This window comes from Oncorhynchus keta, chromosome 28 (assembly GCF_023373465.1).
Source record: "Oncorhynchus keta strain PuntledgeMale-10-30-2019 chromosome 28, Oket_V2, whole genome shotgun sequence".
Lineage (NCBI taxonomy): Eukaryota > Metazoa > Chordata > Actinopteri > Salmoniformes > Salmonidae > Oncorhynchus > Oncorhynchus keta.
This window is the reverse complement of record NC_068448.1, coordinates 46,454,944-46,471,284: the sequence shown is the minus strand read 5'-3', so window position 1 is coordinate 46,471,284 and position 16,341 is coordinate 46,454,944. Positions and strand designations below refer to the sequence as shown.

The following is a 16,341-nucleotide window of genomic DNA, read 5'->3' as shown; positions in this document are numbered from 1 at the left end:
AAGAGAAGGCTAGGTTTGAGACACATCTAAAATGCACAGCCACCATTTCGTAAATGAAGAAAATGAAAATCTCAAGCGAAAAGGCAAGCTTTTCTCCCCTGCTATGGGTGCTGCAGGACACATTTATAGGACGCGAAAGCAAAAAAGCATTCTCAAAACAAACAAAAAACAAGAAGATGGCAGAATGACCACTTTTGGCAGGGCAATTATTTTCCACGGAGGGCCATATTTTTGCCATAACGGGCCAGAATCATATTACATGATGATACATAATGTGCATGACTGTGTTGACAGATATCTACTGTAAATCATATCCAGAAATAGTACTTATTTAACTTTTTTAACATGCACAGAAATAAACCACATCCATGTTCTCCTTTTGATAGGAAGTTTCATTATTAAAACATGCAATGAACTACACTTAGGTAAAAGTACACTGTGCATTCGACACCACGGACAGAACTCTTGTTAACGGGTATACACAAAAACACAAGAAAGGGAGAGCTCAACATTACATTTAAAACAACCCAATCAGCGTGAGGAGTGAAGTCTCTGATGGGCATTGACTAGAGCAGTGAAGTCAGGTATAGTTTCTGACGTCGCTATGCGCGGGATTGCAGAGAGGTGAGTCAGTAAGAGATGATCTGTGCCTTGACCTGTTATAGTTCCTCACAGAAAATGTCTGTTCATATACATAGGTTGGTGCAAACATCGCCTGAGCATGACTCATAATCTTTGGAAAGTTTTGCTCATCGAGAGATGCATAGAACCTCGTCAGTGACATTGGAGAACTATTCAAAACAATCACTGCATCAGACTGAAGAACGATCAGCTCAAGTTGCAGGTCAGTGGGAGCGTTATTCACGTTGAAGGTGGAAGGAGAGGAAACCAACAGCATGTCATTTTCCAACACTTCGAAATCCTCAAAACAACGAGAAAACTCTATACTTTCAAAGCACGCATCAGCGATGTATACTTCTTCCGCTGGTCATCTGATAGGGAGCAGACTAGTAGTGCCGGAAGGTGGGTGAGATTGTTGGCTTCTACTTGATAGGTCAGTAGGAGTCATTTTCCCTTGAAGGCTTTGATAAGGCTGTACATCTGAAGTGAAAAAAGTCCCTTCCCTTGTAGTTTGGAATTGGAGTTTATTCACGAGGCCATTCTTTATCTTGCAGTTGAGGGAAATCCACATATTTTCCTTTCATTTGCCAAACTCCTACACCCTCTTAAGCACCTTCCCCAAACTCAGTCATCTCACGTTTCTGTGGTAGGGAAGATCTGCAGGACCCGACTGTCTCTTCCAACAGAGAGACTAACTGCCTGTGGTTTAAAGATTTTGCCACTTTAGTGACTGCATCCACAACATGGCTTGTTTTCAGAACACATTTACAGAGCATCTCCTGATGAGTAATGCAATGCAGGAAAATACTTTTCTGCTCTGGGTTCAGCTCAGCTAATTGATCTCGCATCCTTTTCAAAAGGCCAACGTTTTTTTTCCTGTCAAGTTCTGTCACCCGTCAGTGGTCACACTCAAAACGCAGTCCCAGCATTACCACACACTTATATGAACCTCCCCCAATAAATCTTTCCGAGGTTGTGCTCTTCATTGACTGCACTGAAGCAAGCTCCTCTGTAATCTCAAAGTCTGGGGTTTTACCTCGTAAAAAAATTCAAACAACTGTGCCATGTCACGTGCATCACTGCTCTCATCCAGGGCCAAAGGCGGAATCTTGTCTTAAAACTGTTGCTCCATATTCTCAGTGACAAGGTCCTCAACACATGCCGCGTGTCACTGTTCAACTTGACAGGGAAACATTTCCAAACAGCTCTTTCTTGTCGGGGCAAAGTATTGTTACCGAGTCAATTAAACATTCTTTAATGAATTCGCCCTCAGCGAATGGCTTGATATGTTTAGCAATTTTGTGGGACAGTACATAGCCATCTCTCGCTATTCCGTCATTTGCTGAATGCAGTTTTGTGAAAAGTCCTTGCTGCTTTTATGTGCGCGAGCGTTGCAAAATAAATGTACACATACGTGTTTTTCAATCATTGCACACACACTGCTCGCGCCCGCCAATGAGCGTCTGTGTTGCCAAGCGCTAAAAATAGAAGTCAGTTCTATTTGTGACGCTGAACCAGTGAACGTCTTGCCTCTCCCATCTCCTCATTGGCTTTTAGAAGCACACACAGTCAAAACATTTCAGAACACATACTCATTCCAGGGTTTTTCCTTTATTTTTACATTGTAAAATACTAATAAAAGTGAAAACATCAAAACTATGAAATAACACATATGAAATCATATAGTAACAAAAAAAAGTGTTAAACAAATCAAAATATAAGTAGCCACCCTTTGCTTTGATGACAGCTTTGCACTCTTGTCATTCATGGTCGATTTGCTGTAAGGAAACCACTACTAAAGGACACCAATAATAAGAAGAGTCTTGCTCGGGCCAAGAAACACGAGCAATGGACATTAGACCGGCGGAAATCTGTCCTGTAGTCTGATGAGTCCAAATTTGAGATTTTTGGTTCCAACCGCAGTGTCTTTGTGAGACACAGAATAGGTGAATGGATTATCTCCGCATGTGTGGTTCCCAACGTGAAGCATGGAGGAGGTGGTGTGATGCGTCATCAGGGTGGCTACTTTGAAGAATGTCAAATATATTTAGATTTTTTGGGATACATGATTCCATATGTGTTATTTCAGTTTTGATGTCTTCGCTATTATTCTACAATGTAGAAAATAGCAAAAATTAAGAAAAAACCCTTGAATGAGTAGGTGTGTCCAAACTTTTGACTGGTACTGTATAAGGATGTTAAATTATTTACAGAGGCGTGGCAAGAATGTGCCCCAAAAGCTGTCAGAATCACCGATTTCTGAAGATGTTAGGATCAATAATTGTTAAATTACATTTTCATAATAGACGGGTTGGTTGTTTAGCAACAAAACCGACTGGGTTGGCTTAGATTATTTTCATGTAAACTATATTAAGTCTCCAAATGTTTATTGAAAACATAAATACATTTGCACTTGTTGTCTCAAATACATTGTTGTGTTTGTTGTTTAACTAGCTACAGTGGTGAATCTTTTCCATATTATTAGCATAAACATGACATGAGTCAAAACAAGACATGGTAGCAATAACAAGCTACAACGAGCTGAAACGAGCCACATACGATTCCCCACATGACAACTTCTTGTCATTGTTGCTAGCTATCTGACAGTTCAGAATCATAACGCCACATGGCTCATTGATGTGCAGGCACGCATCATTTTTGTGACCGTCAGCCGACCCCTCTACAGCAAGGACTGATGATTTGGTTAGCCAAACTAACAAGTCTGTTTGGTTACAAAGGCAACTACTGTAGCTACCTAGTAAAATTGCTAGCTACTTCAGTGGACGTTGGAACACATTTCTAGCAGCAAATGGATTACATTATAGTGTGGTATAATCAAATTGGGGCTCTATACGTTCACCTTCCACGTCATTCATTATTCTCCATAGAACACATAGCTAGCACCTCATAGGGTTGGGTTAGATGCTGGGACTGGAAATGTGAGAAATTCAGTTAAGAGTGGTGTATTAGGCTATTGTATAAAGACATATATTTTTTTAAAGATTACTGTCAAATAAACTTCTTTAATATAATAAACTTCAACCTCTTTAGACCACCTGATGCTCAACTTATCACCAATGAATCTTGTAGCCAGAAGATGGTATCCATGACGTGTGAGGAACATGTACAGTATTTATGATATATGAACATAGACGTGCAATGATACAGTTTCATAGTTACATACAGTATGCAAATGAACAACACAATGTTTGTATAACATCACTAAAATATTCAATACGTAGTATGTTAATACATGTGCCGTATAATCATTGAAATATGATATTTTCCAACCTTTATCTAGCCTTTAATGTACACAAGAGCCATTCAAATAGTATACAGAAATCTCCAAAACAGTACTCTCTAAGCTGTAAAGACAGGTGTTGTGCAGTATGGTCTTACATTCCCTGTACTTTCTCATGTATGAGGTGGATGAAACATTAGAATTCCTCTCACCTGAGCAATCTCCAGGTTGAGCACTCCCTCTGTGAAGGTGAGATTCCCGTCTCCCTTGACCTCACGCCCATCCTTGTACCACAATGCAACAGTCTCCTTCTTTATGTTTCCAACCTGCGGGAGGCGAAAGACACCCATAATGTTCAGGTTGTTGTCCAGATGTTGCCCGGCTGCACCCTGGTAATACCATCTCATCTGGAAAGTTGAGAGCTGAGCTGGTCTATTTTCATAAAACCCATACTTCACTTTGTGTGTTCTTTTCCTACCTTGCACTTCAGGAAAACGCAGCATTCTGGGGTCACTTCATAACTCAAGTACTCAACAAAATGAGGGCCTGCAAAAAAACAAAACAAAACAGGAACTATTTAGTAGTCTACAATTTTGTGTCATAACATACCGCTATTCTATTTTCTTAATTTAAAAAGAATCCCATACCTTGCTTTCTGTGCCACTCTTCGCACATGAACTCAGACTCCTTCTGCAGCCCTTTGAACACTGGGGAAAGGAAACAAAACTGTATCTACAAATCATATTCATCTTTCTTGATGTGTTTCGTACATTGATGTGGATATTATTTAAACAAATACATTTTCATACATTTGTATGTAGTTCATTCATAATAATCTTTTACTGCCCCCTAGTGGATTATGTTAAGATCTAACTTCTGATCCATAGTGGGGCTTGTTTTTTTCTTTATAACAGAGGGGTGATAGCCTGGTCCCAGATCTGTCTGTGCTATTGCCTACTCCATTGCTGTACTTGTCAAGCCGTGACAAGGAGTTGGCATGATAGCACAAACTGGCACTCAGGCGAGAGTGAGAATGATGGAAGGTGATTGGAGGAGGCGAAAAGGACAGCCGGAGTTAATCCTACCTTCTCCAATCAGCACCAGGCTGGACTGGTTGGTGGCTTTTCCGTCCTGCAGCTGGAAGGTGAAGGTTCCCTCGTCCCCTTGGAGCAGAGACTCCATGATCATCTCAATCACACCTGTGTCCTTGTTAAAGTTCATCTTGTATTTCTGAAAATAAAAAAAGGCCACAGACAGAGCATTTTCAGTCGTCTAATATACTTTACCTGAACAACATCAATTACAGTAGTTTTTTAAAATTCTATTTATTTATTCATCCAAGATGTCTGAGGTCAGAAGACCTCTTTTACGCACGAAGAGTATTTTTTCATTTCAGTCCCAAAGCGTGCCTACTTACCTCTCCCTGGGAGAGAGTGTTGTCGTTAAACACATATTCTATTTTGCCATTAGCAGAGATCTTCTCAGCCTGCAGCCAGAAGCGAACTCTGCCCTTCTCCTGCAGCTCCACAGCCAGCTCTGTCTTCAAGGGAATAACTGGAGGGGGGGAATGCAACAGTACGTGAGAGCAGGGACGGAGGAACATGTAATAATGAACAACGGGAAACATTTTTGAGAACGCCGGTAATAATATGTTACTTACTGGGGAATTTGTGGTCATGGCTGATCTCCAGCAGTTTTTTCAACTCTGTCAACAAAAAAAAAGGACAAAGATTAATCAGAGAAGCAATGGAGCTCTGCTAACCTCTTAGCCTGCTAAATTAGCTTCCAAAGTGATAACGTGGACAGTGTTACAGTACCACGGACACACAGCGGGACTCACCCTCCGCTGAGAGGGTGTAGCTGGAGGATTCGCCATTGGTGTGGGTGACGGCACAAGAGTAAATGCCGATGTCATCCTCAGCAGGCATGTTAAAGATGGCCTTGGACCTGAGGGGATACAATTAACACAGGCTACTGTAGAAACGTTAGCAAACCTTATATTCACACACACACACACACACACACACACACTTCTCCCCACTGGTTGTCACAGTAATGCGGGTTTCGTCAGTGATCTCTTTGTAGTTCTTGGACCACACGAATTTGGAGTCTGAAGTCAGGTTTGAGCAGGCAAAGTTCATGGAGATCACGCCATCATCATCAATGTCCACAACAATCTCCGTAGTGCCTGAGAGAGAGAGAGAGAACACAACAAGAGTCAAATATGGCTGGAGACTCAATAGACACAAATATGCAAAGGTGCAGGATGACATAAAGGTATGACTTTACTGGTATAACAATGTCATTCTCTGTCCATCCCTCTCTCCCACCTGCTCTGTTGAGGGGTCTTTAACATGGTCCTACCTGGTTTGGTTTCAGCCAGGACTGGTTCTGTGGGCTCAGAGGCCTTTCCGACACCTGCCTTATTCTGAGCACGCACACGGAACACATAGGTCTCACCCTCCTTTAGAATCTTAATCTGTTTATGAAGGAGTCACATTATAGACATGTTCGTCACATACACCAAATATGTTACTACTGATACAAACTTTCTCACATAGAAAAGCAGTAGTGTTGAAAATCCCTTTACACGCACCCTCTAACTGACAAACTCCTCCACCAATCACGTCCTATTTGCATGTCGACTATGTCACCATATTGCATCACACAATCTGGATTCAAATGTTTAATTAGTATGCTCAATGGTATGACTGACTAAGTGGATAGAAATAGTGTAGTTGCCCTTATACGCTGATCCTGGGTCAATTTAGCATTTTCAACACGAATGGTTAAGGTTAGTATTGGGGGAGGGGGAAGCTGAAATCTGTTACAGGGGAAACTTTAGTGATTGGAGTGATTGGAGGGGATAGGGTCCTGACCTTCATGTAGTTGGTGGAGATAGCCTTCTCATTGACTCCTCTCCAGGCCTCCTCCTCAGCATCAGCCTCCTTAATGTCAACGTAGAATCCGTTGACTGGGTCACGGCCCTGGTACACTGGTGGCTTAAAGACCAACACCAGAGTGTTGGCGCGCACTTCTGTCACCTGCAGATCATGGGGAGGTCCTGTGGGAAATTAGGGGTCATTCGTTTCAGAGTTGAAGAAAACTGACAGTGTCCCAACTCGCACCCTATTCCCTTTGTAGTGCGCTACTTTTGACCAGGGGCAATAGGGCTACCATTTGGGACGTAACTATAGACAAGGTAATGTACAGAAATACTGTCCTATTACCACAAAAGATTATAATACAAGTCAATGATTTCATTTTTTAAAAATGTATTTTTACACATCTCTTTGTACTGTGATGTGTTATTAATTGTTAAATGTTAAAGTGTAATTATCATACTTCATCAGGCTTGCGAGTGAATTTTAGTGGCACTACCCACCTGGCACAGCAATGGTCCACTCCTCACAGATAAACGTCTCACTGGGCAGAGACGGGATACCCACACCTGCCATGTTGGCAGCGCGCACTTGGAACTGGTACTTCCTGTTCTCCTTCAAGTCGGACACCTGGACAGACAGTGAAAAATCATTCTCCCTTTTCTCCCGGTATGACAAAAGGTGGCTGAAAATTCAGGTTAAAGAGGGCAGCGAAATCACAAAGAAGCAAAATGGCTGACTCACTCGGTAGGCTCGGTCGCTAACAGCTTTGACATTGGCCTCGTGCCACTTCCCTGGCACCCCATTGATGACCTCACGGTAGTCCACGAAGTAGCCGGTGATGTCAGCACCTCCGATGAAGGTGGGCTGCTTCCAGGCCAACACCATAGAGTCCCGCACACACTCCAGAACGCTGATGCCATAGGGTGGAGTAGGGGACGCTGGAACAGCAGAGGACTCCAGTTAGCATCATGCTGTGTCAACTCTGACACTATGAAGTCATGGGAGACGGAAGCTTAATGCTCTTGGTTGAGCTTTAGTCTTCCATCACTTAGACCTGCTAACATTCTCTTTTCTTAGAGCAAGTATTGGGCACTCATTCCCTTGTAAATTTCTGAACATTCCACTGGGCATAGACGTATTTTAGATGTATTTTCATTGAAATGAAACAGCATTGATTCAACCAGTTCTTTAAAATGGCAGTTAACATTATTATGCCATATAGTTTGTGTCACAGATACTTTTTGTAAGATAACCTTTAACGTTAAGCTATGGTTCAACCAGACACTATGTCATAACACATTGACACAATTTTGGGGACACACATTTCAGGGACCTTGACTGAATGGGACATAATATTTTAGCCACAGGAGCTGTGAGGACACATATGATCTCAGTGACTGGTCTTCGTGGGGGGAATATAACATATAATAAATTGACCTGTCACATGGACATGGTGTTCTCCATAATTTGGGGGTGGGGGTATGGCGAAGAATCTGACTTGGAAGTACACTACCAAAAAGGTCTCAGGTCATAGGTGTCCATTTCTGTCTTGTGATTGGCTGACCCACTTCAGAGACACGCTGTGATAGGCTAGCTCCAGCTATGTCGCAGTGCCTGTGTGTTCATGTGCACTGATCTCCCAAGGTGACGGTGGGCCAAAAGAGCCCAAAGTGTGTGTGAGCCAGCCAGGCTGCAGTAAGTTGAGAGGTGGTCAGCACAGTGCCTGAACACTGAGGGTGTGGAGGGAGGACCAAAAGCCCCTCTGTGTGTGTGAGGCAGCCCTGTGCTAGAGGTGGCAGGTAGATAGCCTGAACGGCCACGTGACGGTGTAGTTAAACCTGTGAAAGCTGTTATAGAAACTTACCTTAGGGTAAAAACTGAATTTTACCAGTTGAATACTTTCACTATAGATATTGTTTTAATGATTTACCTGTGAATATTACAGTAGAACCACATGCATTCAAACTGTGACACTATAATAATATTACAGTGGCAGATTATTTTGAAAAAATAGTCTTCTACCTTCTTACCAAATTGATAAAAATGTTTCATGTTTCAAGACAGATTAATAAAACGGTTTAAAACACGAACAAAAATCCTTGAGGTGAAAAGATTACATTTTTATTTCAGATGATATAAGGGTTGGCGTGGCCTGACTGAGTGTAGTCCCATGTGGCTCAGTTGGTAGAGCATGGTGCTTGCAACACCAGGGTTGTAGGTTTGATTCCCACGGGGACCAGTACAAAAATGTATGCACTCACTACTGTAAAATCACTCTGGATACTAAAATGTACATGTTCTCACCTGAGTCTGTCCTGGGCTGATTCTTTCTCTGTCCCCTGTTTGTCTGAAGCATCTACAGAGGACTTACGTGTTTGCCTGGCCACTGGCACTAACCTCATTGGAGGTCTTGGCCTGGCTCTGACCAGGCCACTGCCTCCCTTGATCTAAATTACTGCAGCCTTGAGGAGCTTGAGCTAGTGGCCCCCGGCCCCATGCCACAGGCACACTGTCAGTCTGAGCATTGAACTTCAGCGTAGTGTAAGGGGGTTACTGAACAGCCTCATGCGTTCCCGTCCAGCGTTAGTCAGCCCACGTTACCACCCGTTGGTAACTCCCCCTCCGGCAACACACCGTGAGGAATACCGCCCCCTACAAGGAGTTAGCAGAGAAAAGCGAAAAGCCATTTTACACGGGCAAAGAAGAACAACCATTCACACAACCAAACAGCTCAAATCAGAACACTCAGAAGGTAGAGAGAGCAAGAAATGTTACCAATACCCTATCAAATGCAGTAAAATATCTTCATCTGACAGACTATGAAAAATGAAGACAAGATGACCAACAAGTGACATCTGTGTTAGGAAGCAAGTTGCGGAGTTAAAAGACAAAGCACGAGCGTGTGAGGGGAGAAAGTGAGTGTGTGTGCGGTCTTTGTGCCAACCCTTCATGAAAAAGCCACACTATATGCCAGTGGATTTCATTATATGCACTACATTGGCCTAAACTGATCAAGTGTATGTACTGGGAGACAACTATTGGAAATTGTTATGAGTAAGATCTATGGTACAGCTATTCTTTCCTAATATATTCTGATAACATGTGTGACAGAAAAGTTCACTAACAAAGGAAGGAAAGGGGATACAACGGAATACATTGAACCGAAAATGTGTCTTCCGCATTTAAAACCAACCCCTCTGAATCAGAGGTGAGGGGGGGCTGCCTTAATCGACGTCCACATCGTCAGACCCGGGGAGTAGTTGTGTTGGGGGGGGTTAACAATACTAACCTCGCCTCAATTGTGAGTATTATTTACCTTTCATCGTGTAGGACACTACAACAAATGGGTCTAAGCCCATCTACAAACTGCTATTGGTTGTAATGGACTGTGGGGAGAAATCCATTGACCTTGTCACTAAGTGTGGGGAGAACAGAGCCTGCTGCGCGGCACAAAGCTTGCCAATGACTGAGTGACGTCTCACAGCTGGAAGCCTGGTTAGTCACAGAGCAAACTGACATTATGGGACAACTGTGTAAAAGAGCAGGGCTGTCAGGTTTAGTATATATCCCTAGCTCTGGTCCAGGGCATTAGTGCGCCTTGTATCACTGAGCCGCACTAATGCCCTGGACCAGAGCTAGTATTCCCAGATGAGAGTGAGTAGAATGGACAGACACACACAGCATAAATCAGGGGGATTGGTGGTTGGGCGTGGGGGGGTACCTTTAACAACAGGTGGGGTGGTGGTGGCTGACACATCTTGTGCCCAGGACAGGTAAGGGGTGGGGATGGTTGGTTGTTTGGGTAGGGGGTGGATTGCGCGTGACAGAGGAACCAAGGGGGGCTGGTTTGTAACAACCGCTGAGCTGGATCACACTGACCCAAGTTAGAGGAAGTCTACAACTCCTGACCCTGGCCACACCTCAAGTTGTGCAGGGAGGGTGGGGATAGATTATGACTCATTGGGGGGGGCATAGAAAATAACATGTGGGAGGAGTCTAATGCTGATGGTACACAGAGCTGACAATGTGATGTCTCGATGGACAGAAAAATAGAAGGGTACAACACATCAGCTCAACCCATGTTCAGTGTGGGCAGATTGCATTTCTTTCATCATGAACATATAAACTCAAAAGTAACAGTGAAGAATATGCAGAAGAATCAATCAAATCTCCATAGAGCTAAGAGGCTTCCCTGGTCCTACCATAACATCATACCTTACTGTAGATCCCTTCATAGTATTTCATCAAACATAAACAAAAATAGGTTCCTTGTATAGGCCTGTGGCTCATCATAGTCTTCCTAAAAAAAACACTACCCATCCTATCCTGTTGTGAGGGTGTGCCATGACACCCTCTGTCTCACTCACCAATAGCAGCCTTCACCTTGATAGCCTCAGACTCCTGAGAACACTCGCTGAGCCCAGCGGCGTTCAGTGCCTTCACTCTGAACACGTAGCTCTCTCCTGTCACCAGACCGTGGCAGACAAACCTGCGAGTACCAGGACACAGAAACGCTTTGAGAAAGACATGCTTTTTCGTTTTATACATTTTTGGACACTTTCATTTGAGTGAGGAAATTGTCTTGTCAAACTTGAGCTCAAGATAATTTACGGTTTTAACACCAAATTTGAGTTACGGTCAGCATTTCAGTAAAACAACAATTGAAACAGAGAGGACAGTCAGAAGGACCATTGTACCTGGTGGCTTTGACAGGCTTGTTGTTGCAGGGTTCAAACGTGTTGCTGCCCACGATGCTGGCCTCGATGTAGTATCCCACCAGCTCCTTTGCATTCCTGGAAGCCTCCCAGGACACCACCACGGACGTGTCAGTGTTCCTGGTGGGAACTACACGGCCTGGGGCAGATGGGATATCTGGGGACAGGAGAGGTTTATTCAACTAAGATCAAATGAAAGCACATTAGGATTCCATTTTTAATGAGTGCGTGTCCAATTAGAATTTTAGTCATTTAGCAGACGCTCGTATCCAGAGCGGCTGACAGTACAGTAGTGAGTGGATACATTTCTGTACTTTTCCTGTACTGTATAGAATGTTAGGATTCGATCCATAGGTATTCGTGTTGCAGAGCCGGAGGTTGGTGCCGGTGGCGTGTGAAGTGTGACCCGTGACCCCCTCACCCAGCTTGTCCCCGACAGTGGTGGCCTCGGTGGCCTCTGAAGGCTCGCCCACACCAGCGGAGTTGCAGCAGCGCACACGGAATCTGTAGGCCTTCCCTTCAGCCAGGTCAAACAGGGCGTAGCGAGGAGACTTCACCGGGATCTCGGTGTTCACCCTCTGCCAGCTGTCTGTACCAGACACACACTAACCACACAATGCAATGCAAAGCAGTTAAGAGTAGGGCTCCAACCCTCCAAACCTGCAGTACCACAGTATATAATACTCTATTTCCAGATAGAAACTCTGAAATAAAAAAAATAACAGAATCATGATTACTTACTGAATTATTTTGATATGGTGGTTGTTATGGATAATAGTGGTGGTTAAGTTGATCAGATGAGTCACGCTACAGATAAGGTATATGATTTCAGTATTTATTCCTCACCTTCTCCACATAGTACATGATGCCCTCGTGGCCTCGCTCTCCCGGGGGTTTCCAGCTCAGAACCACATAGTTCTTGGTGGCCTCAGTGACCTCCAGTTCTTTGGGTCTGCCAGGGACTACACCCTCTGATAGGAAGTAATGTGAAAAATAATGTGTAAGGGGTTTGATCTCAAAGCCTGGTCCCAGATCAGTTTGTGCTCTTGCCTATTCCAGTGTCATTGTTAAGCCAAACGTGACAATTCCACAAGGAGTTGGCAAGAGCAACAGACTGGCAACCAGGCTATTGATCTAGACTAGAGCTTTCATTATCCTTCCAATCAAAGAACACTAGGTCTTTTTTTTAGAACTATAGCAGCATGAGAGTATTGATCATCACTGAATAGTGCAAAAGCATTTCCTTCCTACCTGCAGGCTCCTCCTCAGTGACAATGATCTGGCCGGTCCAGGGTGCAGAGGTACCTGAAGGCCATTGGAAGAGGAGAATGTTACTGATGCATAGTTACTAACAAGAAAAGATATGCATAATACTAAAAGACATCACAAAGTTACATACTCACAACATAAGACTTTAGCAGTACCATAAGACAATGTGGGAGAAGACAGACAGACAGGGAGGGGCAGATGCCAGATCGGGGTGCCCACCATACCTCTCATACGCATGCGGTCGGCAGGATCCATAGCTGCCACCACCTCAGAGGTGCGGGATGGCCGACTCATGCCAGACTTGTTGACGGCACGCACGCGAAAGGTGTAGGAGCGCCCCTCCACCAACCCCGTCACGGGGAAACGGGCAAACTTAATGGGGGTGTCATTACACTGGCTCCAGTGTGTGGTACCAACCTCACACCTGAACACAGGGCGCAAAGAGACAGAATTCATTCCATCAGACATTCGGTAACAAACTTGGTACGGGCTTCTTGATAAGGCCCGGAGTTAGGTCTATTGGTAAGATCGGGAAAAACTCTGGGCCCTTGTTATAGCCATAACGAGGTCATTTCACATGTTTTTTTTTATTTTTTTTTTTTTAAGAGGTCAGGTCACATGATCAGGAAAAACATCTGTCCCCCTTCTTCTAGGTTATCTGCAGTTGTAACTGGAGTGAATGGCGGTACAAGGGGCGCTAAAAAGGGAGAGGAACGTTCTCCTAGCCGTGTCATGATAAGCCAAGGGTTTTTCCCTTCGACTCCACTCTTGAGGTCTCTCATCCGGGTGGCATTGTGGAGCCTAACCTTAAGGTTAGGGGCCCTACCAGAACGGGCATGTAGTGATGGGGGATGGTACTGACCTGTCCACAAAGTAGCCCAGGATGGAGTTGCCACCGTCCACAGCCGGCTGCTTCCAGGTCACGATGACGTAATCCTTATTGGCGTCCTGACACGTCACATCCAGTGGGGCACCAGGGGCTCCCTCCACCTCCGCATCGGCATCTGATACAGGAACATACACATTGCCAGTCAAATGTGCTGGTGTAGTATTTTCTTCCTCCCTTCTCATTAGTTCTCGCTCTCTCTCTCACAAACACACACACAGTAAAATATCTTATCAGACTAACACAAAACACACAACCAGAGTGTGTACAGATCACAGTTGATGTACATTTCCTTGACTTTTTTGTATTGAGTTATAAGGCATAGAATTACATATAGAATCCATAGTGCATGATAAGATCTCTATAGTGTACAGTGCTTTGATTGAGGCTTGTTGTTTTGATACAGTGCCAACATATAGTGCTGTACCCCGCCTGCTGAACTACGTGGCTCCACAGCTAAGTGCCAGGAATGCTACTAGCCTTTAAGTTAAACACATCCCAGTAATAGCAGCAGCGTGCCTCTCAGTTAAAGGGGACAAGAGAGGTGATGCTTAAAAAGACAGAACACATGCTTTCAATAAAGTGAGAAACAAAATTAGCCACTTATGTGGTCTGGGGACTGTATGTCTATGTATATGTCTACGTTAGCTGTATATACTGTAGGACTATATACTGCCTGGTATTATATTTTACTGTGTGTGTGTCTGTAAGATAGAGAGAGTGAAAGAGACAGATAACAGATGGAGCGAGCGAGCGAGAACAAGAAAGCCCTGTGGCTTATAAGGAGACTCAGCAGGCAATTGTCTCTCCTGGAAGAGACATATACAGTATCATCAACCTCTGTTCCCAGCCAAACCCATTTCAGATCTGAGCTCACTGAGAATAGCCTGGCCTTATTCGTCTCTCGACTGCAATGGGGTCTCTGTGTCCACAGGGAGCGACTGTACATGGCCTCTCCTTTACAGAGCAACCCTGAACCATGACAGAGAGAGCAAGGCCCATTTCCATCCACTCTACAGAGCACAAGTTCCATCTGTTAGCAAGAGAATGAGTAACATGGAACAGAGGTCAATACACGCTTAGAAAAAAGGGTGGTTCCAAGAGGGTTCTTCGGCTGTCCCCAACAGGAGAACCCCTTTGGGTTCAATGTAGGAAGCCTCTGTAAAAAGGGTTCTACATCACAGGAGGTTGGTGGCACCTTAATTGGGGAGGATGGGCTTGTGGTAATGGCTGGAGCGGAATCGATGGAATGGTATCAAATACGCCAAACACATGGTTTCCATATGTTTGCAATTCCATTCGCGCCGTTCCAGACATTATTATGAGCCATCCCCCCCTCAGAAGCCTCCACTGTTCTACATGGAACCGAAAAAGGGTTAACTTATGGGGACATGGTTCTAGATAGAAAAAAAGGTGCTAAGAGTGGACCTTAATGAATAAATTGGCGGCGTCAGCTTGCATCATTTTTCCCATGTTATACAAAACCAGGCCAGAGATTGTGACAGGAGTTGATTGACTCTACTATAGTCATAATGAGTGAGTTCCATTATATGCGGAGGTAAGTTTAACCAGAGACTGCTATGGTTCAACTCCAATGTATATATAAGAACACACACACACACACACGGACCATGATTACATTGTTATCTGGTGCCAGTTGAGATGTCTGTGTGACGTTGACGATAAACTGTCAATCACACTATAGAACATGAGACAGGCCAATGGAAACAGAGAGGGGGTAAACAAGTGGCCATACTGTCTGCACTCAAACACACACACACACTGTGAAAAATAAAATCAGTTAAACAAGGCATGTAATCAACTGAGGAGTGATAATGTGACAGAGAGCAGTGGTGTTCAGTTTTGCTCATGGTGAAGGTCCCCACCTCTGACAAAGACGTAAGCAGAATATGTCTCATATTTAGTCTTGGTGGTAATGCGCAGGGTGTAGAGCCCCTCGTCCTCCTTGTTCAGGTGTGTCAGGGTCAGCGTGGCCTTGTCTCCACTCCAGAGCATCTGACACCACTTGGAGGGCTGCAGAAGAACATCTGATAGACAAAGAAGCGAGATCAGGTTAAAATGGCTGCCCTTCCTCATCAAGGAGCATCTCAAATAAATCCCATAGCCCAGGGGCATATGTATCAACTAGCTCAGAATAGGAGTGCTGATCTAGGATCAGATCTTCCCTGTCCATGTAACCTTATTAAACCTCCGCCAAGAGTTCCTAGATCTCTGGGGCATCACCTACCGTCTCTGTACCACTGCACCATGGGCTGGTAACGTGCCAGGTTGGGGGAAATGATGACCATGGCACCCAGGCTCATGGTCTCGCCCTCCCGTCCGAATGACACGCCAAACCCATCCACGATGTGAGTCTCGAAGGTGATGCCATACTCAGAGACGATGCCATCTGACAGGAAGGAGCATCAAGTAACGTAAGGTTAGAGGTTAGGTTGCTATTTTGTTCCCATCATGCAACAGTATGCGTTGTGTGACACACCTCAAATTTAGGAAAAAGGAAAGGGGGATACCTAGACAGTTGTACAACTGAATGCATTCAACTGAGAAGGTGTCTTCCGCATTTAATCCAGCCCCTCTGAATCAGAGAGGTGCGGGGAGCTGCCTTAAGACACCTGTCTGCATTATTATTCAAATCAAAAGGGATGGACGAACAAAGAGCAAGTAAATGCTCTTAAAGGGATAGTTCACCCAAATTCCAAAATA

At 44.3% G+C, this 16,341-nt stretch overlaps 1 protein-coding gene across 1 annotated transcript in view; it reads right to left on the bottom strand.

Annotated features, from left to right (window-relative positions):
• The window catches only part of LOC118361497 (M-protein, striated muscle-like), a 42,393-nt gene that overhangs the window by 6,351 nt on the left and 19,701 nt on the right, over positions 1-16,341 (bottom strand). Inside the window, exons 9-29 of the mRNA XM_035741477.2 lie at positions 15,866-16,027; positions 15,504-15,665; positions 13,594-13,735; positions 12,956-13,155; positions 12,714-12,767; positions 12,309-12,433; positions 11,884-12,067; positions 11,445-11,619; positions 11,115-11,236; positions 7,489-7,685; positions 7,248-7,374; positions 6,742-6,926; positions 6,227-6,341; positions 5,894-6,050; positions 5,703-5,809; positions 5,523-5,567; positions 5,280-5,416; positions 4,948-5,092; positions 4,510-4,569; positions 4,341-4,408; positions 4,075-4,188 (exon numbers count right to left, since the gene is read on the bottom strand). Coding sequence (XP_035597370.2) covers positions 4,075-4,188; positions 4,341-4,408; positions 4,510-4,569; positions 4,948-5,092; positions 5,280-5,416; positions 5,523-5,567; positions 5,703-5,809; positions 5,894-6,050; positions 6,227-6,341; positions 6,742-6,926; positions 7,248-7,374; positions 7,489-7,685; positions 11,115-11,236; positions 11,445-11,619; positions 11,884-12,067; positions 12,309-12,433; positions 12,714-12,767; positions 12,956-13,155; positions 13,594-13,735; positions 15,504-15,665; positions 15,866-16,027 — 2,783 coding nt within the window. The remainder of the gene's footprint in view (positions 1-4,074; positions 4,189-4,340; positions 4,409-4,509; positions 4,570-4,947; positions 5,093-5,279; positions 5,417-5,522; positions 5,568-5,702; positions 5,810-5,893; positions 6,051-6,226; positions 6,342-6,741; positions 6,927-7,247; positions 7,375-7,488; positions 7,686-11,114; positions 11,237-11,444; positions 11,620-11,883; positions 12,068-12,308; positions 12,434-12,713; positions 12,768-12,955; positions 13,156-13,593; positions 13,736-15,503; positions 15,666-15,865; positions 16,028-16,341) is intronic.